This window comes from Gopherus evgoodei, unplaced genomic scaffold (assembly GCF_007399415.2).
Source record: "Gopherus evgoodei ecotype Sinaloan lineage unplaced genomic scaffold, rGopEvg1_v1.p scaffold_32_arrow_ctg1, whole genome shotgun sequence".
Lineage (NCBI taxonomy): Eukaryota > Metazoa > Chordata > Testudines > Testudinidae > Gopherus > Gopherus evgoodei.
In genome coordinates this window covers 2,652,326-2,674,356 of record NW_022059994.1, presented here as the reverse complement: position 1 = coordinate 2,674,356, position 22,031 = coordinate 2,652,326, and the positions used below count along the sequence as shown (strand labels likewise).

At 52.7% G+C, this 22,031-nt stretch overlaps 2 protein-coding genes across 4 annotated transcripts in view; both read left to right on the top strand.

Moving 5' to 3' along the window:
* The window catches only part of LOC115640747 (zinc finger protein 501-like), a 745,273-nt gene that overhangs the window by 327,422 nt on the left and 395,820 nt on the right, over positions 1–22,031 (top strand). The gene's annotated exons all lie outside the window — the stretch shown is intronic.
* On the top strand, positions 7,890–21,871 carry LOC115640963 (zinc finger protein 345-like). Its single transcript, XM_030544021.1, is given in 3 exon segments — positions 7,890–8,124; positions 18,998–19,111; positions 19,438–21,871. Coding segments are annotated over 3 exon segments (2,088 nt in total). The 3' UTR covers positions 21,177–21,871.

Here is a 22,031-nt window from a genome sequence, read left to right as displayed (position 1 = left end):
GGCTGATGTCTTTCAACCCACAACCGCACCAGGTCTGGGACCCCCAGGAAGAATTTTTCCAAGATTATTTGATCCATTACTTCCTCCCTGGTTTGGGCTGTGGGCCTCAGCTAGCAGGTGGCCCAATTAGTCAATCTCTGGGCGAATGCTCTGGGCCGCAGGCCCTCCGTCCAGCGGGTCTCCCAGAATCACTGGCGATATCTCTCGGTTGAGAGTCCTACCCGATCCAGCATTATGGCCTTTACCGCATCATAGTCTCTAGCCTGGGTTTCGCCCACGGCCATGAATGCAGCTTGGGCCTCTCCCCCCAGGTATGGGGCTAGCCACAGGGCCCAGGTTTCCCATTCCCAACTGGCTGCCGTAGCCACCCCTTTGAATGTCCCCAGGAATGCATTGGGGTCATCCGTGGGGCCCATCTTGCAAAGCCCCCACCCAGCAGCCTGGATCCATCCCCGGGTGCCAGACTCACCACCCTCTGTAGCATCTGCTGCCGGGCTGCTGACTGCTCCCTGATGAACTCCTGAAGGGCCCGTTGTTGGTCCGCCTGCCACGTCATCAGTGCCTGTCTGTCCGCCTGCTGGGCCTGCTGCATCTCCCGCACGGTGCGCACCAGCCACTTCAAGGTCTCTCCCATGGCAGCCACAAAGAGCTGTGACTAGGGAGATCCCAGACAAGCTCCCAGTGTCATAGGGTCCACACAGGTTTCCACCCTCTGGTGCCTGCACCCTGTGTTTGGTCTGGTGTAATAAAGAGTCCTCCACGCCTTCTTTTGCTAGTTCACCCAACTGTCTTTATTTACAGTGCTCAGCAGTTCCCAGATCCCCTGACAGAAAGGGACCCCCAGACCCTCCTGGCCTTTGAGGCTTCCTTACTTGGTAAGGAGACAGCAAAACTGCCCTCCTGTCACCTCTCAGCCTAACCTCCTGATTGAGGTTTGCCCAGGGCTTTAATAGCCCTCCTGGTGCCTCAACCCAGCTGTCAGCACTTAGCTCAGCATGTTCCTCAGAGCCAGCCCTCATTAGGGCTTGCAGCTGGGCTCCCTGCTGAATAACTGTGACTCTGGCCCTGGTCTCCTGGCCAGAAAGCAGGCCACAGCCAGCATTTTGGCAGGGTTCAAAAGGACTTTACACCTGCCCTGCCACACAGGTGAATGTCCCTCTCCCCCACTGCTGCCAATGGTCCTACTCAGAAAATCAGCAGGTTTATCAGACCCTGTCTCCTCCCTGCTTCTCTCTCCCCCTTCCCAGCAGCTCCCTGAAAATCCTCTACCTGAGCTGGATCCATCACAGCCATTCCCCTTCCCTGTCTCCTGGCAGACAGGACGATCTGGAGTGAAAAGTGGACGTGATTCCTCAGCCTGTCGGGGTGAGAGGGGTGATGGGGGAGGTTACAGAAGGGACTTCAGTCCATGTCACGCACCGATTACCCCCAGGCTCTTCAGACCCTTCCAGTAACAGCATCTCTGAGCCAAATGCTAGAAAAAGAGCAGAATCAAAGGGGCCACTTTGGGGATTGCCCCCCATTGCAGTGTAAACCCCTCCCCCTTAGCAACAGCCGGAGCCCTCTGGTGGCAACACCTGAAGAACGAGCTGCCCTGGACTCCCCTGGCAGCCCCCAGGGCCAGGCAGGCAGAGGCTGATCCCATTGGCCCAACCACACTCCCCCCTGAAAAAACCAGCAGTGACTCTGGTCTGACTCTGGTGTGGCTGTGGAGGTGATGCTGAGGCAGCCAGTTGTCTGTAACCCAAATAAAAGTCAATAAGATCTTCGGATGGGGTACTCTGAAGAAGTATCGAAGGATAGAGCGATGGCTGCTGGCTGGCAGAGGTTTGGGGAATAGGTAATTTCTCTTTTGCCTCTCTTAATTGTATTTTAAGTTTCTCTTGAGAGTCCTTAAGACTCCTCATTTGAGATTCATGGTGCCATTTTTTCATACCAATCAAAATATACATTTAACTGGCTTTGCCCAACCTTATTGGTCAGAAGTGCGCCTTTGAGGTGCACAGTCTTGTCAAGGTCAAAACTTCCCCCTGAAGGAAACTGTAATTTTGGGTCATCTCTGGTACACCAATTCCATTTCTCCAGAAACTTGCAAGTGAAAGGACTGTAATTTGTGTGCATGTAGTACACGGGTGTGCCTTTTGGAGGGACAGGATTCATTTTGGACCCACCGCCTCCAATTTTCCCTCAGGCACTCACACAGGAAAGGCTTATTGGGGACGTCCACGACCCTCCTACATCCCCTTCAGCAAAGTGCGTCGGCTAGTCTCAGAGAGAATGGCACTGCTTACTCTGATGCTTCAGGCGAGATCGTCAGACTAGTCAGTGGCTCATAGACCCCCTTCAGGCAGGGAGGGGAAAAGGAGGTCTCCCCTGATCTTGGTTCTGGCACAGATAATGCGCCTTACTCCAGTAGAGGATCGAATAGAGCTCATGGACAGTCCGAGGAAGGGGAAAAGGATGGGGGTCACACAATCCTAGATCCAGGCATGCCCCTCGCCGGTCAGGTCATGCAGAGCCAGCCTGCCTCGGGCAGGGCCCTTTTTTCAGCCCTACTAGTTGCAGTCTCAGGGCTTGCTTTAGAGACACCTCCGGCCACGAGCTTATGAGCCTCGCAGAATGCTCCTGTGACCCTCACTCAAACTGGCACATACAAAGAAACCAAGTCCTACCTAGCCACACCCATGGCTCTTCCTGGGGCAATACAGGAGGGCGTCAGGCGTGTCTGGCAGCAAAAGGGTCCGGATCCAGTGTGCAGCTCACCCAAACCCAGAGCCTATGGCCAGTCCTCCACCGGAAACCCAAAATAGAGATTTAAAAGGTCTCTCACCTTTCAGATGGTGCCTGGGTCCAGTGGCGAACGGTCCGCGGTCCTTCAATTCGGTGGTATAGTGTGGATCCGAATCATGGCACAAGAAATTGTCATGGAAATTAACCACGCGTTGTGTTTAGATCAGAACAGCCTGAGGCGCCTTTATTATAATACAAGCATGCGGAGAGAGACAGCTGAGAAGCAACACTCCAAGCTGTTCCACAAAGAAAAAAAAAGAACACAGAAGCTTATATAGATCTATAGCAACATCCAGATGAGCTCACTTGCTCATTAATGCTTCCTTGTCAGTAACACAGCAAAAGGAAGTTTTTCTAGTCTAAACAGGTGGGGGGTTTTTCCCCGCAGTTAGCGGCTTCCTTCTAGTTAGCTGTTGCAATTGCATTTCTCAGAGCTTTCTCATCGCCCCTCCTGTCCTTTTATCACCTACACAGTTATCTTGACAAGAGTTTAGGTCCACTTGACTTCGCTTTTACAAGCCGTGTTAGTCTGTATCAGCAAAAACAACCAGGAGTCCTTGTGGTACTTTAGAGACTAACAAACTTATTTCATGGGCTAGGACCATGAAAGCTTATCCCCAAATAAATGTGTTAGTCTCTAAGGTGCCACAAGGACTCCTCATTGTTATTTCTCTTTTTTTTAATAAATCCAACGTAAACTGGGAGCAGTGTGTGCTCAGGAAGGGAGGGCATGTGTGTGGATATCTGCCTTGTAACTAGGTACTGCCAGGGAAATGTAACTTGGACAGACAGCAATGTCTGTTACCCCTGTCATACATGGGGATGGTCCTATCGGTGAGTCTGTGACTGCCACGCTCACAAAGGTGTGACGCGGTCTGGCAGGTGTAACAAAAACATATTAAGCTCACTTCATTCATGTGATGAGTTTTGAGACCAGCCCATGAAATCAGTCAGCACTGCCCTCAAATTACAACATTACAGTAGAAACAGGAACTGTGACAGCATCATCGTGAGATGTGATTGCTGAAGCTACTTGCAACTATTCATATTTCCATGATGATTTGCCATTAAAAATAAGTATCAGAGGGGTAGCCGTGTTAGTCTGGATCACTACATGCATCCGACGAAGTGGGCATTCACCCACGAAAGCTCATGCTCCAATACGTCTGTTAGTCTATAAGGTGCCACAGGATTCTTTGCATTAAAAATAAGAATTCCATGGCAGAATGACTTCCCCTCTGCACAACACTAATGAAGTTTAGGATGAAGAGCTCAGAGCAATAAAAATAATATTTTGATAAGGAACTGATGTAAAGGAGTGAAACTGCCCAGACTGGATTCCAAGAGGAGTGAAACTCAGGGGAAAAGGGAGAGTGGCTGGGACACACGGATGAAACGCTGGGCGGCTTTCCAGACACAGGAACCAAGACTCGGATTCTTCTAAACCAGGGGTCAGCAACCTTTCAGAAGGGGTGTGCCAAGTTTTCATTTATTCACTCTGATTTAAGGATTCGTGTGCCAGCAATACATGTTAATGTTTTTAGAAGGTCTCTTTCTATAAGTCTATAATATACAACTAAACTCTTGTTGTATGGAAAGTAAATAAGGTTTTTAAAACGTTTCAGAAGCTTCATTTAAAATTAAATTAAAATGCAGAGCCCCCCTGGGAACGGTGGCCGGACCCGGGTAGTGTGAATGCCACTGAAAATCAGTTCACATGCCACCATTGGCACGCATGCCATAGGTTGCCTACCCCTGTTCTAAACACTTAAAGCAGGTGTGACAGTGAGATCTGGGGGGGGGGGGTGTCTGTAAATAGTTCACTGGATCAAGTCCTCTCTAGCAGCTCAGTAACATCTTACGGGGCGGAGAGCGGCCCTGAGCGTTCAAGGACACGGCCCTGGGAAATGGGAGTTAGATCCTGGTGAACGGGGGAGGAAAAGCCCCGCTCCTTCCCCTCCGCTTTTTTTTTTCTTTTTCTTTTTTGGTCAACCACTGCAGCTGGCTCAGCTCATCTGGAGGAACTTTTATCCCCTCTGCTCCTCCCTATTCCTGGGTTTCCCCCTCCGCCCTGCCTGGCGGGACCTGTACCCCGGTTCTCCCCCCTCTCTGCTCCCCACGTGTCTCTGTCCCGAGTTCCCCCCACCCCGCACCCACGGGAGCTGGCGGCAGCTTTCCCGGGCCCCGGGCGGGAATCGCAGCCAGCTCCGGTGGGAGCAGCCTGGGGCCAAACCTCCCCCTGCAGCCCGGGGGTGACTGGCCGGGGGGGGGGCGGGTCTCTCTCACCTTCCCTCCGAGCGGGGCCCCCCGGGGCAGGGGCCGGCCGGGCTGGGGGCTCTGCCTTGGGAGAGGCTCCTGGGGAGCAGCGGGAAGGGCCCTGCTGGAGATTCCCCTCTCCCGGCTGCAGCCAGGGCTCCGGGCTCCCAGCACCAGCCGCCGGGGCTCGGGGATCTCGCCAGGAGCCTGGGAGCCAGAGTCACCGCAGCGGCTGCGAGTCACTTCCTGCTGCCGGGCCGGAGCCCAGCGCTCGCTGCCCCACAGCCGCCTCCCGGCTGCTCCTAGGTCCTAGCGCTGCAGGGGTCGCCCTGGGTCCGGCTCCAGTTCCACTCCCAGGCTCCCATCCCATCAGGGGTTCTCACAAACAAATTTTTGCGGCTGCTCAGAGCTCAGCACCATGGGGCTCTCGGTCCTCCATAAACTGTAATGCAAAGAGACACACAAGCATTGTATAGATGAGGAAACTGAGGCAGGGAGAGGGCTGGTTCAATAGGCCCCCTACTCAGGGGCTACAAGGGCCAGTGCAGACCTTAGCAGCCGCTAGACAAGTGCTGAGCTCCAGCCAGAGCCGCATCCCTGGTTTAATGGTCCTAAGAGGCTTTGCCAGGGTGCAGAGCACAAGAGCCACACCCCTCTATCCCTTTCCACCCCTTTCTCCTCCAGCCTGTCTGTGCCCCAACCCCACTGCCTCCCACCCCTCCCAGGAGCACTCCCTGTGCCCGCAGCTGCTGGGGAGGAGACACAAACAGCCGTTCTAGCCCGCACAGGAACAGAGCACAATGATGGGCTGGGTCCAAATGTCTTTTGATTTAGGGTCCAAATTTGGGTACTGACCTGAATACTTAGGGGCTGGTTCTCCAAGGGGCTGGGCACCCGCAGCACCCACTGACTCCGGCTGCAGCTGCAAAAGCAGGTGGAACACGTGCCGTGAACTCCTGTATGTCGAGGAGATAAACCGAGACACCCACAATTAGGTCACTGCTGTAAATTTAGGCCTTACTGACCTGCCCATTAACAGCAGGACATGGGCTAAGTCTCATTGAAAGTCGCTGTTTATACTTGGTCACTGCTCAGTCCCATGACTGTAAGCAGCAAAGTTGCCAACTCCAGGGGTGCACCGGAGCTCAGCACCCACCAACAACAGCTGTTCTGCCAATCAGCTGTTTGGTGGCTACAGGAGGTGCCTGGGCGAGGGCGGAGAACAGAGAGCTGCAGATTGGCTTCCGGGAGGGGTTGGCGCAGGGTTGGGAAGAGGCAGACAGAGAGCACAGCCTTAGGAGAGGAGGCAGAGTGTGGTTGGGAAGAGGTGGAGTGAGGGTGGGGCCTCAGGGGAGGGGCATAGTGGGGGCAGGGCCTCAGGGGCAGAGCTGAGGTGAAGCCTTCTGGGGAAAAATAAAAGCCAGCGCTTATGGTAAGCAGAGACCTAGCAGTGAAAGGCCCATATAACATCCCCAGCGTCTATAGGCAGCCAGTCCCCGAGGGATGTAACAAGTTCATAATCTTTCCCACAGGAGGGGTAAATCCACCATTTTCTTCACAGGGTGAGAACCTCAGGGTTAACTTGAACAAAATGAAAGTAGCAGAAATGTGGCTCCTGTCCACACTGTGCTGAGGTGCCCTGGGGAGATGTGGCTTTCACCTGGTGTCCAACCGCTGTCCAGTCTCAAGAAGTGTGAGGAGGAGTGAGTGTTGTAGGAGCAGCAGTGATCTGTATGCGCTGTATGACTACGCTATGCATAACCTGTTTGCTCCAAAGGTCTGTTACACTGTCCCCCCGTCCCTTCCTCCTAGAATGCTTATGGGATAAATGGGCTGGTTGAACAGCTGGAAGATCAGAAGAGCTTCCAGGTAGACAAGGTGTCTGGGACTCTAATTAGGCAGCGATCACAGACCCAATGCATGGACGCTGTATGGACACTGCCCGAGATGGAGTGTGGCCAACCAGATGTGGCCACGTCATCTCTAGTCCCAGGCCATGAGGAGCAGGTCTTTAAAAGGGGAAGGGGCCATGTGCTCAGCAGTGCGCTCACAATCTTGTACCTCCCGTAAAAGCCTTTCGCCCGGACCGCCTGGCCAGTAGTTCGCCGTGTTGCATTCCATCGTGCCTCGGGAAGACTTACCTTCATCGCACCATCCATCGCTGTGCTGTGGGACACTTACCCTGAAGGATCCTAACATCTCCAGTGCTGTGCCTGTCCTGGGAGCGTGAGTATGCGAGTGTGAGTGTGACCCCCCGCCCTTCTTTTGAGCTTAGCTGTCAGTATAATAAACGTGCTGCTTTCTGCCAAACTCTGGAGGGTCATTAGTCCTCCCTAAGCTTACTAGCTGGCCCAATTTCGGATAACATTAATGGTGGAGAGTGCAGGATTTGACCAAGAGTAAGGATCCCCTGGTGCCCCCCCCCCCGGTGCTCTCTTAAGCGGGTCTGGCTCGAGCCTGCATGAAAAAGCGGTAAGCTAGCAACCCGCTGCAGGGAGAAAAGGATGCCGCTGCTTAGTATGCCACCATGGAGCAAGGGGAAGAAAAAGTTGAAGCAGCCGAGTGAGACTACACCCACTTGGGTGTTGTTAGAATGGCTCCAAAAGAAAGGGGCAGACCCCTGTTTGCCAGGGGCGGTTCCACCTGGGAGTACAATTCCTGAACTAGAGCTCATGTTGGATAAATATATATTTATATATGGTCCCAACAAGGCGGGACTGGATCATGCAGCTGCCTGGCTGCTGTGGCAAGCAGGCTGGCAATGGCAGGTGGCAAAGAGTCAGCTCCCCACTTAAATAAATTCATCCAAGGGCCGATGTAATGAGTTGGCGGAAGAACAGGATATGTGGAAGGCGCAGGCTCTGACGGCTAGCACCCAGGCCTCTTCCCTCTCTGTAGCCACAGTACAGGTGGCGGCAGCAGAGGAGAAGCAGGAGCAGGTGGAAGTAGAGAATGCCGCTCTGAGCCAGGCGGTTACCTGCCTGAAGGATCTGGTCCGGGAGGGGTCCGTCCGGGAGAACAGGGCCCGGAGGGCTTATTCAGCCCAGGTCGCTGCCGTTGGGGTGAAAGCCCAGGGGGGTGCGGGACCATATGATGATTGGAATGGGGATATCTGGTGTGATCTGGATCCCCCAGATCCGGACCCCGGATGGCTGAACCCCAGACACTGTGTTGCGGTGATCCGGAGGGTGGTCTGAAACTATGGGCCTGTGCCTGCAGGGGGGCGGAGCAGCCCCAAGTACTGGTCGCACTGTGGCAGAGACCGAGTTGACACCCACGCAAGCAATAGAGTTAGGATTAGAGTGAACCACAAGGTCCAATACGAATCCACTCCAGGGGCATCCGAAGGGGCAGCCATTTTGCTATCATGCACCAGAGCCAGCCATGAATGCCTGATACAATCCCCAGAGCAATTAATCAAACAGGTGGCCTCAGTGGCCGAGGCACAGGGGATCACCCATCCTGAGAACATCTGGTTTACGGATGGCTCTGTGTCACGAGTAGAAGGACAGCTGCGTATTCAGAGTGTGTCTGAATCTGCTGCATCACAGTGTGGTTTGCAGCTGGTCAGCAGGTTCAGCTCAGCCAGCAGAGTTAAAAGCTACAGTTGAGTGCCTGAGCCTGTGGACTGAAAACCTGGACCCTGAGTGGTGTTTAGTAACTCAAAATATGTAGTGGAGGGTACCAGGAACTGGATGTGGCAATGGGCTCGAGAGCAATGGAAAAGTGCAGATGGTAAGCCATTAGCTCACGCGGAAGATTGGCAGACTGGGCACCAGTGGGTGAATGCCCATCTGGGGCAATTGTGTTTAACACCTGTGGGGGGTATGAACAGGACCATGAAGGAGTCACTAGGTAAGGTTGTGGAACATTAAAGCAGGTCATGGGTGGAGAAATTAACTCTTGTATTGGCCACCGTCCGCAGCTGAGAATGCCTCTGTTCCCACCTTACCCCATATCAGCTGTTATTTGGAACCTCCATGGTACTCCTTCAATCATCCCCAGGTGACACCCCCCCCCCCGCACAGGCTTGGCCAGAAGACTGGATTCTGTGGCAGAAAACCCTCACTGAAGAAATGCCAGCTCTGACACTGCAATTGCAGGAAGCCATGAGTAAGGCCAGAATCAACATGGACCAGGGGGGCAGTCAGCAGTGGAATCATGGAACATCAGGACTCAGGTAATGTATTGTAAATTCGCTGCTCATCCTCTGCAGGTGAAGTAGGAGGGACCCTATACTGTGGTGAACAGGGCAGGAGCAACAGTGTATCTGATAGGTAAAACCCTGGAGGGAAAATGGGTACACCGCGGACAACTCAAACGAGCATGGTCCGCCACGCTAATTTGTTTCTAAGCTTCTATCTTTCAGCCTCTGAACCAGAACGTCAGGAGAGCTGGTATCAGCTGAAGAGTTATAAAACACCATTGTTATAGTGTCGCGACAAAGTCTGTGTTCTGTGCCTGTCTCTGGTGGGTGTCCTGTGCTAGCACTGGATCCAGAGAGAGGAGATACTACACTGGACAGGGTAAATGCCTTTTCCCCTTTCTCGACTTCCCCCATCTCCAACCAAATTATCAATTGCATCCACCTCTATCCAAAAGACTTTGGTCCCCAAGTTTAATTTTTTGTTAGATTCTCTCATGATCATTTTATTGTTGATTTTTGTTATTGATACATTTGTATTATTGATACATTTGTATTGTTAGTTAGATTTTCTTGTATTGTTAATTCCACACTTTCCTCTATGCACCCTGGTTCTACTTCCCCAAGCCCTGAAGGGTAGCTCATGGGCCCCCATAACCTGTACAATTAAATGTTAGTTTAAGTATCAGCGATTTCACCAAGTTCTCTGTTCCTATGTATCTTCCAAATCAGTTTAACCTATTTGTTGTGTGGACTTAAGGGCTAGGGTTTTATTGTTTGATGATTATTACAGCATCAAACTTGGGCCTTGTTTTATTTCTGTGTACCCAGTTACTATAATGGTGATGGTTTTATCATATTTCTACTCTTGATTATGATTGTTTGCATTTATGTTTATGTTATATCTAGTGTTTAGTCAATTGTAATGGTTTTAGTTATATTCACCTGGTTATGATTGTTTGGTTTGTTTGCAACAGATCACCTGTGCCCTACAAGGACAACTACTGTAATGATCATAGATCAAGGGGCAGAGATTTGTAGGAGCAGCAGTGATCTGTGTGCTATGTATACCTGTATGCTCAAAAAGTCTGTGACATGACATCCCCCCTGCTTTGTCTCCTCTCCCTTTGAATACCCGTGAAGTGGCTTTCGCCCCATCCCTCCCTCCTGGAATGCTTGTGGGATGAATGGGCTGTTTAAACAGCTGGAAGATCAGAACAGCTCCAAGGTAGACAAGGTGTCTGAGACTAATTAGGCAGCGATCACACACCCAATGCATGGACACTGCATGGACACTGCCCAAGGTGGAGTGTGACCAACCAGATGCCTCTCTAGTCGCAGGCCATGAGGAGCAGGTCTTTAAAAGGGCTCAGACTCTCTCACAAGCTTGTATCTCCCATAAAGGCCCTTCACCTGGACTGCCTGGCCAGTGGTTCGCCACATTGCATTCCATCGTGCCTCAGGAAGATTTACCTTCATCACACCATCCATCATGAGCTGTGGTACAGTTTCCCTGAAGGATCCTGACGTCTCCAGTGCTGTGCCTGTCCTGGAAGCGTGAGTATGCGGATGTGAGTGTGACCCCACCGCCCCCCCACTTTCCCGTCTCTTCTTTGGAGCTTAGATATCAGTGTAATAAACAAGCTGTTTTCTGCCAAACTCTGGTCAGGGCCGTCCATAGCTATTTTGGTGCCCTATGCAGCCCCCCATGGGGGAGGGCTGGCTGTGGGCAAGAGTGGGGGGGCTGGCTCCAGGTCTCTGCGGAGGGGCTGTGTGGAGCCCCACCCCAGGCCTCCACAGGGGACGGGGGGAGGGGGGAGAGGGGCTGGCCACTTCCTGTAGGAAGTGGAGTAACCCAGCCCCAGCATGCTCCACAGGCTCCCAGCCGCGCCCCTGGCAAGTGCTGGGGGGCAGTTCCCCCCTCCCCCCAAGCCTGGGAGCCAGGGGAGCAGAGCAGGCTGGGGCTGGTTCACTCCACTTACCATGTGGTGAGTGCAGGGTTGGGGCTGGCTGCAATCTTCAGGGGAGTGGGGGTGGGGCTATGGAGGAGCAGGGCCAGGGCGGGGCTGGGGCGGAGCAGGGGCGGGGGCCCTGGGGAAGAGCTGGAGCAGAGGCTGGAGCAGCACACAGCTGCACAGGGCACTAGGAAATGTGCCCCACATTTCCTGGTGCCCTACGCAGCTGCCTACTTTGCTTGTGGGTAAGGATGGCCCTGCTCTAAGCTTACTAGCTGGCCCAATTTTGGGTGACAGGTAGTGTTTCCATATTGCTGAGATGCCGAGGTTGGGTGCAGGCAAGAAGGGAGTCGGGGATGTCAATACACCTGGGCAGCCTTGAAGCCAGGCCAATCCCCATCACTGAGGCAGGAGTGAGATAAGGAATCTGACAGCCCAGCCGGTCTCCGCCTCTCCCTCACCGCATAGACCCAGGGCTGGTGCAACCATTAGGCAAACTAGGCGGCTGCCTAGGGCCCCAAGATTTGAGGGCGCCAAAAAGCAGTGCCCAAAATGTCTGGGACGCTCACCCAGTGCTGTGGCTGTGCCCACTACCCCGGCAGGGGGAAGTGCAGAGACCTGGCCCAGCCACGCTGCTGGGGAGTGGTTCCCCCCTGTCCCCCCAGCCAGCCCCCTCAGAGGCCTGGGACCCCCCACTCCCACCCCCCCATGGAATCCTGGGGCCCCTCTGCTCCCCCAGAGGCCTGGGGCACCACAGCCCCTCCCCCTGCAGGGAGGCTGCATAGGGCCCCAGAATATCTAGGGATGGCCCTGCCCGCCACCTTGCCCGCAGCCAGCCCCTGATGCACACCCTGCCCTGCCTTCAGCCAGCCCCACACACCCTGCCCTGCCCGCAGCAAGACCCACACCACCTGTCTCCAGCCAGCCCCTGCTGCAACCCCCGCCTGAAGTCAGGCCCACACCCCCTGTCTCCAGCCAACCCAACACCCCATCTCCAAGCGGCTCCGTATCACCTGCCCAGCCTGAAGCCAGCCAGCCCCACACCCCCTGTCTCCAGCTAATCCCTACCTACCGCACTCCCTCGCCCGAAGCCAGCTAGCCCCACACCCGTCTCCATCCAACCCCTGCTACACCCTCCTGTCCGAAGCCAGCCAGCTCCACACTCCCGTCTCCAGCCAGCCCCTGCCGCACACCCCTGCCCAAAACCAGCTAGCCCCACACCCCCTGTCTCCATCCAACCCCTGCCACACCTCTGTGCCCAAAGCCAGCCAGCCCCACACCCTGTCAGGTTATTCATTTATTTTCCTTAAACATGTAGCTGAATGTGTATCAATTCTAATGAACAATGCCACGTTATGCAGTTTTCATTTTTGAAAGTTAAGAATAAGCGATGCTGGGGGGATGGGGGGCACAAGGTGGACGTTTCGCCTAGGATGCAAAATATCCTTGCACCGGCCCTGCTGTCTGGTAAATCCCAGACATATGGTAACCCTATTTCTTATTGAAATATGGAACACCTACAGACTAGTTCCTCAGAGACGACAGAAGACTGGCCTGGCCTTGGGTGTTGGAAAACTCTTATCTGGCCGTCCACCAACAGGAAGAAAGGGGTAAACAAAGACATTTACAGTTCATCTGTAGGAGGCTTTGGAGCTCACCTACAACGTGGAGCTGCCTGTCTCAATGTCCCAGCAAAGATCTTTCCAGTATAAAGGGACAGAGTATAAGAAGGGGTGGGGGGAGAAGGCCTCTGGATATCTCCTCATCCCCGTCTCTACTGAATGCAGCAAGATCACTTGAAAGACAATAGGAGCATCATTTGGTGGGGGGAGGGGGGGCTGGTCCTAGCTGGAAGGCTTCCCAGTGAGCAGGGACTGCTGAAAGCTCTTGGGTGAGAGAAATCCTTTTGCTTGTAAGGGTACGTCTACACACCAAGCCAAGCTCTACACATATTAGGTTGACTTACAGCCACCACAGTAATTACTGCAGCAGCCAATATTCACACTACCTTGCTTGGTTTGCTAGGGTGCGTCCTCGCAGGAGCCCTTCCACCCAGAGCCGGTGCAAGGATATTTTGCGCCCTAGGCAAAACTTCCACCTTGCGTCTCCCGCCCCCACCCTTCCCCCCAGACCATTGCTCATTATAAACTTTCAAAAATGAATACTGCATAACGTGGCATTGTTCATTAGAATTAACACACATTCGGCTTGAAAATTTATTAATTTCATTATTAAGTCTACATAGTTATTGAAAATAAATGAATAACCTGACGGTGTGGGGCTGGCTGGCTTTGGGCAGGGGGGTGCGGCAGGGGTTGGCTGGAGACGGGGGGTGGGGGAGCTGGCTGCAGGCAAGGCAGGGGGGCTGGCTGTGGGCCGGGCAGGGGGTGTGGGGCTGGCTGCGGGCAGGGGGTGTGGGGCTGGCTGCAAGCCGGGCAGGGGTTGTGGGGCTGGCTGCGGGCAGGGCAGGGGTTGTGCGGCTGGTTGCGAGCAGGGCAGAGGGTGTGGGGTTGGCCTAGGGGGCAGGGGGAACCACTCCACAGCGGCGCGGTTGGGGCCGGGTCTCTGCACTTCTCCCCACTGCCTGGCCCTGCTGCAGAGCTCAAGGGAGTGGGGACAGGGCAGGGGCCTGGGTCAGAGCCAGAGCAGCAGAGAGCAGCGCTGCGCCCCTGGCACCCAGAGGAGGAATAATATCACTTCCTAACTGGCCGGAGCTGATCAAAGCCGCAGCGCTCCCTTGCACAGCGGCAGGAAGAGGGTTACACGTTTAGCTGGCACCGGGTGAGCATCCCAGACATTATGGGCACCGCTTTTTGGTGCCCTCAAATCTTGGAGCCCTAGGCAGCTGCCTAGTTTACTTAGTGGTTGCACCGGCCCTGGCTCAGGCCCGGCAGCAGGAAGTGACTCGCAGCCGCTGCGGTGACTCTGGCTCCCAGGCTCCTGGCGAGATCCCCGAGCCCCGGCGGCTGGTGCTGGGAGCCCGGAGCCCTGGCTGCAGGCGGGAGAGGGGAATCTCCAGCAGGGCCCTTCCCGCTGCTCCCCAGGAGCTTCTCCCAGGGCAGAGCCCCCAGCCTGGCCAGGGCCCCTTCCCAGCCCAGTCACTGCCTCAGGGGGGCCCCGCTCGGAGGGAACATAAGAGAGTCCCTCCCCCGCATCACCCCTGGGCTGCAGGGGGAGGGTTTGGCCCCAGGCTGCTCCCAGCGGAGCTGGCTGCAATTCCCGCCCTGGGCCTGGGAAAGCTGCTGCCAGCCCCGGTGGGTGTGGGGCAGGGGGAGCCAGCCCGGGCTGGGACAGCAACACGTGGGGGGACAAAAGGAAGGGAGAGCTGGGGCACAGGCTCTCCCAGACAGGGAAGAGTGGGAAACCCAGGAATAGGGAGGGGCAGGGGGAATAAACATTCCTCCAGATATAGATTTTTCTAGCGCATTGTTTATACCTTTAATTCCCTATTTGAGGTTCCCAGCCTTTTATGGATGCTCCATTTCTGTTGTGATCCATTTCGGGGATGTTCTTCCTTCTGACACATGGACTGATTTCTAGGGCCCAAGTCAAAGAATTTTTAAACTGAATTGTTCAGTTTTTCCTTTGCATTGGTCAGTTCAGGGACACCGTTCTGACCTTACCTTTTCCTTTATGTTTTTGCAGTGGACTAACTAATGCAGGTTAGTTACCCCGTGGATAATAACACCCGTGTTTTCTATAGACACAGACTATGCTGCTGAGTCTGATGTTAAATGACCCCTTATCGTTCATGGGCTGAAAACTCTGATACTGATTGTGTGGCGACTGCTGCTGCTCCTGTGCCAGGTGCTGCATTTGAATGTCTGCACCCAATTGTGGGGGCATCATGGAAAAGAAATTAAAACATTTAAAGCTAAAGGAATTAGCAGAGACCTCCCTCCCCCGCACCAATCTATTTCCCATATTCCCATCCCATTAGCATCAGTCCATGCAGACGAGCCCTGAAGAAATAAAGGTGTGACGTTAATGCACATGAATTCTAGGGCTTTAAATCCCTGTGTGGCTGCTTTCCTTCAGAAGTAAGGTGGCCTTAATTTCGACAATGGTGGTCAGGGCAATCACAGAAAATTGCCGGTGTCCTTCCCCCAACACTGTAAATCAGTGGTCCCCAACGTGGTGCCCGCGTACTGGCCGGCAGACAAGCATCAGCCGAAATGCCACCGAGAAGCAGCGTCATCAAGAGGCGTTGCCGCCAAAACTCCGGTCCTTGGTGGCTAGTCGTCTGGTGCCTGCCACCTGGAAAAGCTTGGGGACCACTGCTGTAAACCATCAAGTCTTTGATCACTTCTTGAACACTTCTAAAGTTTTCTATAGTCCAGGTGTAACCCCCATGCAGTTTTGCAAGGCGGAAGAGAAGGATCGAAGCCGTGGGGCTCTCGTCTCATCTCCCCTGAGTGTTCCCTTGTGCAGAAACGCCATTACGCTATTTCACAGCTTTAGCCTGACAGAATTTCATGAACGGGGTTGAGGTTGAAATGTAAGGTGATCTCGCTCATCCTCTCTCTCTCCTGCAAAGGACAGGACAGCCTTCATGAGCAGGAGATCAAAGGCCGGATAGTTTCATGGCAGATCCTGCTGTACTGTACAGGGTTCCGCTTTCATAAGCAACATAGACCAAGTGAGGGCACTTCTGTCCCATGAGAATGAACCGATTGATCCACAGTTTTGGTGCTTTAAACTGGAGAAACTCTTCTTTGACCTCAGCCTCTCCTTGCTTGCTAACCACACGGTATCTAAACTACACCGGACCCTCGCTAGAATGCGAGATGTGGGACCCATGCCAAGTCCCGCATTCTAGTGGGGACCATATTACAATGAAAATGGCCGTTACTAAATCTGGGATTCGCGACCATGTTCTATTGGAATTTGTGTTATGTAGATGTGTGTTCTAGTGAGGATCTGGTGTATATCTCTTCCTAACTAGGCACTGCCAGCCAGGGAAATGTAACTCAGACAGACAGCATTGTCTGTTACCCCTGTCGTATATGGGGATGGTCATGTCAGTGAGTCTGACTGCCATGCTCGCAAAGGTGTGAGGGTGCAATCTGGCAGCTGTAACAAAAATATATTAAGCTTAGGGTTAGAGTCCGTGTCACCATGAAATGTGTCCCCTGCTGTTCTCTCTAGGACCAGGACTCCATCACTGTCGATATTGGGGACTCTCTGGAAGAACTGTGGGTCTCTATAGAAGTGCCCCTTCATCTCTCCCCAGGATCCTGATATCTCCTTTCTGTCCTTCCATGGACTCAGTGGCTTTTATGGATGATGACCCTATAGTGCTATGGCCTGGGGACGTGGAGGCTCTGAGGGGCAGGGAGGTTTCAGTGCAATTGGTTTTATTGGTCGGGCCCAGTGGGAGCAATCAGTGGAGTTCTTCATTCCCGGCTGCAGGAAGGGAATCGCATTCACTGTAGTAACTGGTCATTGTTGTGTGGAATTCCGGTTCCCTGCAAAATCCCAAAGCCCTGGCTTAGACAGGAGAGGTGTATATTGTGAGGCAGTAACATTCATGCTATGCCCCAGGAACATCTCCCAGGGAAGAGCCCCCAGCCTGACCAGGGCCCCCCTCCCACCCAGCCCCTGCCCATAGAGAGGACACCGCTCAGAGGGAAGGTAAGGGAGACCTTTGTTATCTTCCCCGGGAGCGATGCCTCCCCTTTACACCTGCAGGGGGAGATGGCTAAAGAGGTGCAGGGGGATGTGTGGGCAGGTGGGAGGAACAGGGATATGTTAGGTGGCTGGAAACAGGCGTTGAGGATGCAGGAGGCAATGAGGATGGGGCGATGCAGGGACTTGGGATGTAGGAGGAGAATTATGGGGCTGAGGAGAACGAGGCTGGAATCAGTTAACACGTGAGTGGGGGACACAGTGAGGGAAAGGGGGGATGGGAGAGGAGGCTGGATGGGGAAGAGAGAGAGAGAGGCAGGGAGAAGGCAGCGAGGTGGGGAGAGATACAAGGGCAGCTCTCTGACTCTGTGGGGTAGGGGAGAGTGAGGGGCTGCCCCACCCAGCAGCCAGTGGGAATTTTTTCCCCTGGAAATGGTAAAACGAGCATAGGGGAGTGAGCAGGGGTCTCACTGCTCAGGGGTCTGTGTCTCTTGAGTGTTCAGAGCTGCCCCAGGTCCTGATTTGATTTCTCTGCAGCATTTATATCTCAGCCACACCTGGTGTCAGACCGGAGTCACTGCTGGCTCTGGGAGGGGTGGGAGGGAGGTGCAGATAGGACAGTGAGATTAGCCTCTGCCTGCCTGGCCCTGGGGGCTGCCGGCAGCTGGGGGAGTCCAGGGCAGCTCATTCTTCAGGCGTTGCCACCAGAAGGGGAGGGGTTTACACTGCAATGGGGGGCAATCTCCCAAGTGGCCCCTTTGATTCTGCTCTTTTTCTAGTGTTTGGCTCAGAGATGCTGTTACTGGGAGGGTCTGAAGAGCCTGGTGGGAATCAGGGTATGACGAACTGAAGCCCTGTCTGTAACCTCCCTCATCGCCCCTCTCGCCCCGACAGGCTGAGGAATCACGTCCACATTTTGCTCCAGATCATCCTGTCTTCCAGGAGGCGGGGAAGGGAAATGGCTGTGATGGAGCCAGCTCAGGTAGGGGATTTTCAGGGAGCTGCTGGAGGGGGGAAGGGAGAGGCAGGGAGAAGACAGTGTCTGATAAACCTGTTGATTTTCTGAGTACGCCCATTCGCAGCAGGGAAGGAAGCAACATTCCCATATTTGTCAAACAGGACACAACCACCTGGGCAGGGCTGGGAACATTTTCCAGGCTCCCAGTGCTGGAGCCTGAACTTGTTAGCCAGAGGCTGCTGTGAAATACGCAGGGAAGCTGTTGGGATTCCTGTCCCCATCCCTGGCTCAGAGCTCTGCTTCCCGGATCAGCCTGTGGCCGGCAAGCGTGTGGGAAATGAGAAGACCTTGCCCTACTCCGTGTGCTGGGGGGACAAGGAGCTCTCACCTTCTCCCACCCCCTGAAGCCTCCTGGCTGCTCTGAGCAGGGTGGGGGTGGGATTCTGCATCTCTATCCCTCCTCTCCCATGACCAATGGGTTTGTGGCTGGGGCAGCAGGTGCTGAGTGGGGGACTCTTGTTGTCACAGGTGCCGGTGACCTTCGAGGAAGTGGCTGTGTATTTCACCCAGCGGCAGGGGGCTCTGCTGGACCCCGCTCAGACAGCCCTCTACAGGGACGTCATGTTGGAGAACTATGAGACGGTGACCTCGCTGGGTAAAGGATTCCCATCCCCTCGGTTATTAGAAAGTGTAGGGCCTGCAATGCTGATGCTGGTTACGTTCTTCCCTGGTCAGTTAGGTTTGTGGAGAATTTGTCTCATAGTCCACAGCTGCAGTATGAGGGAGACGTGCATCTCTGTACCCTCTCCAATGGGACCACAATGTCAAAACCTAATGGATATGCTAAACCATTCCCACCCACCCCTACCGTTCAGTGGGGAAAAAGTTGTGCATTGTCCTGTCTGCATTATTTCTCATTCATACACAGCATCACTGTTCACCTCCCTCCCTGGGACTAGCTCCAGCCATGGGAAGGGCTCCGGGCTCCACAGGTTTAGAAATAGGCACAGATTTAATTCTCCAGCTGTGTGTTTGTCAGCAAGGCCCCCAGAGTGTACAGATCCTGCAAACTCCTAGCAAAGGTGTAATAATTCCCCCCACCTCCCCAGACGTCTGCCTCCCCCAAGGGGGCTCAGTGACCCTGTTCCTGTCCTCTTGGATTCTGATTCCTCCAGCACAGCACCGGGTCATGGTATGTCCTTTCTGACAGAAGCTCTCTCAATCTTCCATGCACCCTGATCTGATCTGATTTCACCCCCTGTGCAGGATTTCCCTTTCCCAAACCTGAGCTGATCGCCCGGCTGGAACGAGGGGAAGAGCCATGGGTGCTCAATCTCCAGGTCTGCCGGGAAAGAGAGATCCTGAGACGTGCCCACACAGGTGAGGACTGACACAGAAACCATTTGGCTAATGAAGGAGAAAGTTGAGAATCCCCAAAATATGGTGTGAGTAACGCCCTCAGTCCTTCCTCATCTCAGCCAGAGCAGGGCTGTAGTCAGCAGATATTGCTCACTGTTTTCCACCCACCCTGTTAACTGCAGGAGTTTCCTTCCCAATTTTCCTTCCCTGTGAGTGTTTGGGTGGGAAGTCGCGGCAGAATCCAATTGCTTCGTCTTCGCAGTGTTAACGTGTTGGGTTTTCCTTCTGTGGTATTCCTTTTCTCCCCAGCACAATGACTCCAGTCTGGTTTGTCTTTCTCCCAGCAGGTGCTGAGCGAGGGAATGAGAATGAGGAGAGAAATCATAAGGAGGATGTTCTTAGTGAAGTGGATGAATGTATTATATGTAGGGGAGGACCCAATGACTCCACAGTCCAGCAGACAAATCCCAATGAAGAGAATCCCTATCAGTGCCTCAAATGTGGGAAAGGATTAATTCTGAGATCACAGCTTGTGACACATCAGACAATCCATACTAGAGAGAAACCCCTTCAATGCTTGGACCATGGCAAAACCTTCAATAATCGCTCAGACCTGAAAATCCATGGGAGAAGCCACACGAGAGAGAAACCCTCTCGATGTCTTGAGCACAAGAAATCTTTCTACTGTAAATCAGCACTAATAACACATCAGAGAATTCACACACAAGAGAGACCCCATAAGTGCTTGCATTGTGGGAAAAGTTTCACACGGAGATCACACCTCATTCAACATGGGAGAATCCACACAGGAGAGAGACCCCATAAATGCTTGGACTGTGGGAAAAGTTTCAGATACAGATCAGTCTTTCTTTCACATCTGAGAACCCACACAGGAGAGAAACCCCATAAGTGCTTGGACTGTGGGAAAAGTTTCAGATACAGATCAGTCCTTCTTTCACATCTGAGAACCCACACAGGAGAGAAACCTCATAAGTGCTTGGAGTGTGGGAAAAGTTTCATGTGGAGATCCACCCTTGTTTTACATCAGAGAATCCACACAGGAGAGAGACCCCATAAGTGCTTGGAGTGTGGGAAAAGTTTCATGTGGAGATCCGCCCTTGTTTTACATCAGAGAATCCACACAGGAGAGAGACCCCATAAGTGCTTGGACTGTGGGAAAAGTTTCACACGGAGATCTGTCCTTGTTTCACATCAGAGAATCCATACAGTACAGAGACCCCATAAGTGCTTGGACTGTGGGAAAAGTTTCATACGGAGATCAGACCTCATTAAACATGGGAGAATCCACACAGAAGAGAGACCTCATAAGTGCTTGGACTGTGGGAAAAGTTTCACACGGAGACCTGCCCTTGTTTCACATCAGACAATCCACACAGGAGAGAGATCCCTTAAGTGCTTGGACTGTGGGAATTGTTTCAGGTGGAAGTCAAACCTTATAAGACATTGAAGAATTCACACAGTAGAGAGCCCCCATAAGTGCTTGGCCTGTGGGAAGAGTTTCATGCGGATATCAGATCTTGATTTACATCAGAGAATCCACACAGGAGAGAGACCCCATAGGTGCTTAGACTGTGGGAAAAGTTTCACATGGAGATCTGCCCTCGTTAAACGTGGGAGAACCCACACAGGAGAGAGACCCCATAAGTGCTTAGACTGCGGGAAAAGTTTCACATGGAGATCTGCCCTCGTTAAACATGGGAGAACCCACACAGGAGAGAGACCCCATAAGTGCTTGGACTGTGGGAAAAGTTTCACATGGAGATCTGTCCTCGTTAAACATGGGAGAATCCACACAGGAGAGAGACCCCATAAGTGCTTGGACTGTGGGAAAAGTTTCACATGGAGATCTGCCCTTGTTTCACATCAGAGAATCCACACAGGAGAGAGACCCCATAAGTGCTTGGACTGTGGGAAAAGTTTCATATGGCGATCTGCCCTTGTTTCACATAAGAGAATCCACACAGAAGAGAGACCCCATAAGGGCTTAGACTGTGGGAAAAGTTTCACACAGAGATCAAACCTCATTAAACATGGGAGAATCCACACAGCATCTAAAATTCTGTGACACATGGCCAGAAAAGGTGAAGCAACTTGCAGGCTAATTGATCCAGTTTCAACCTTTAGAGACATGCTTCATAAGTGTGTAAATGGTATTTAGGTCCTTTCCATGTTCTACAGGCTTGAGCTTTGAAATGAATACTTGTATTCCTAAAGAACTGGAAGAAGATGGTAACTATAGTAGACTGTTTATCCATGTCTTGTTGGAGGTTAACAATGTAACCAAACGGGTTCCTCTCTAGGGGTGTATTCTGTTAATTTGGAGATCAAAAGGAAATATTAACATTTAGCTAAAACTTGGGTGTAATACTGTCATTGTCTGCATGTCTCTTTAAAGTTTGTGGTAAACAGTCCATGAACTGCTTAATGGATAACTGACTTATGTTAATCCATGTAGTTAATTGCCAGTGATGTTTACTAAATACAAGGTTACTTCAAACGCCTATTGTTCACCATAGGACTTCATGCTGTTGAGAGACTGCAAAAATCTGTATAAAAACTTTCGGGACCTGATCCTTTTCTCTCAGATTCTTAAGCTTTATTTGGGGGTAGTTTGCATCATAAGACAGAGATCTCCAGTCCCCTCTGGACTGTGCTGACATCGAACATTTAGACATTAGACTGAAACCTGATGAAATGATTCTGAGAGGGACTCTTCAATTCTAAAGCACCATCTCTGCAGTGAAACTGACCTAAGGACTCTTCTGTCTGTACAATGATCAACACTTTCTCTCTTTTCTTCTTTTAATAAATTTTACTTTAGTTAATAGGAATTGGCTGTAAGCGTGTATTTGGGTAAGAACTGAAGGATTAATTAACAACTTGGGTAACGTGTCCGATCCTTTGGGATTGGTAGAACTTT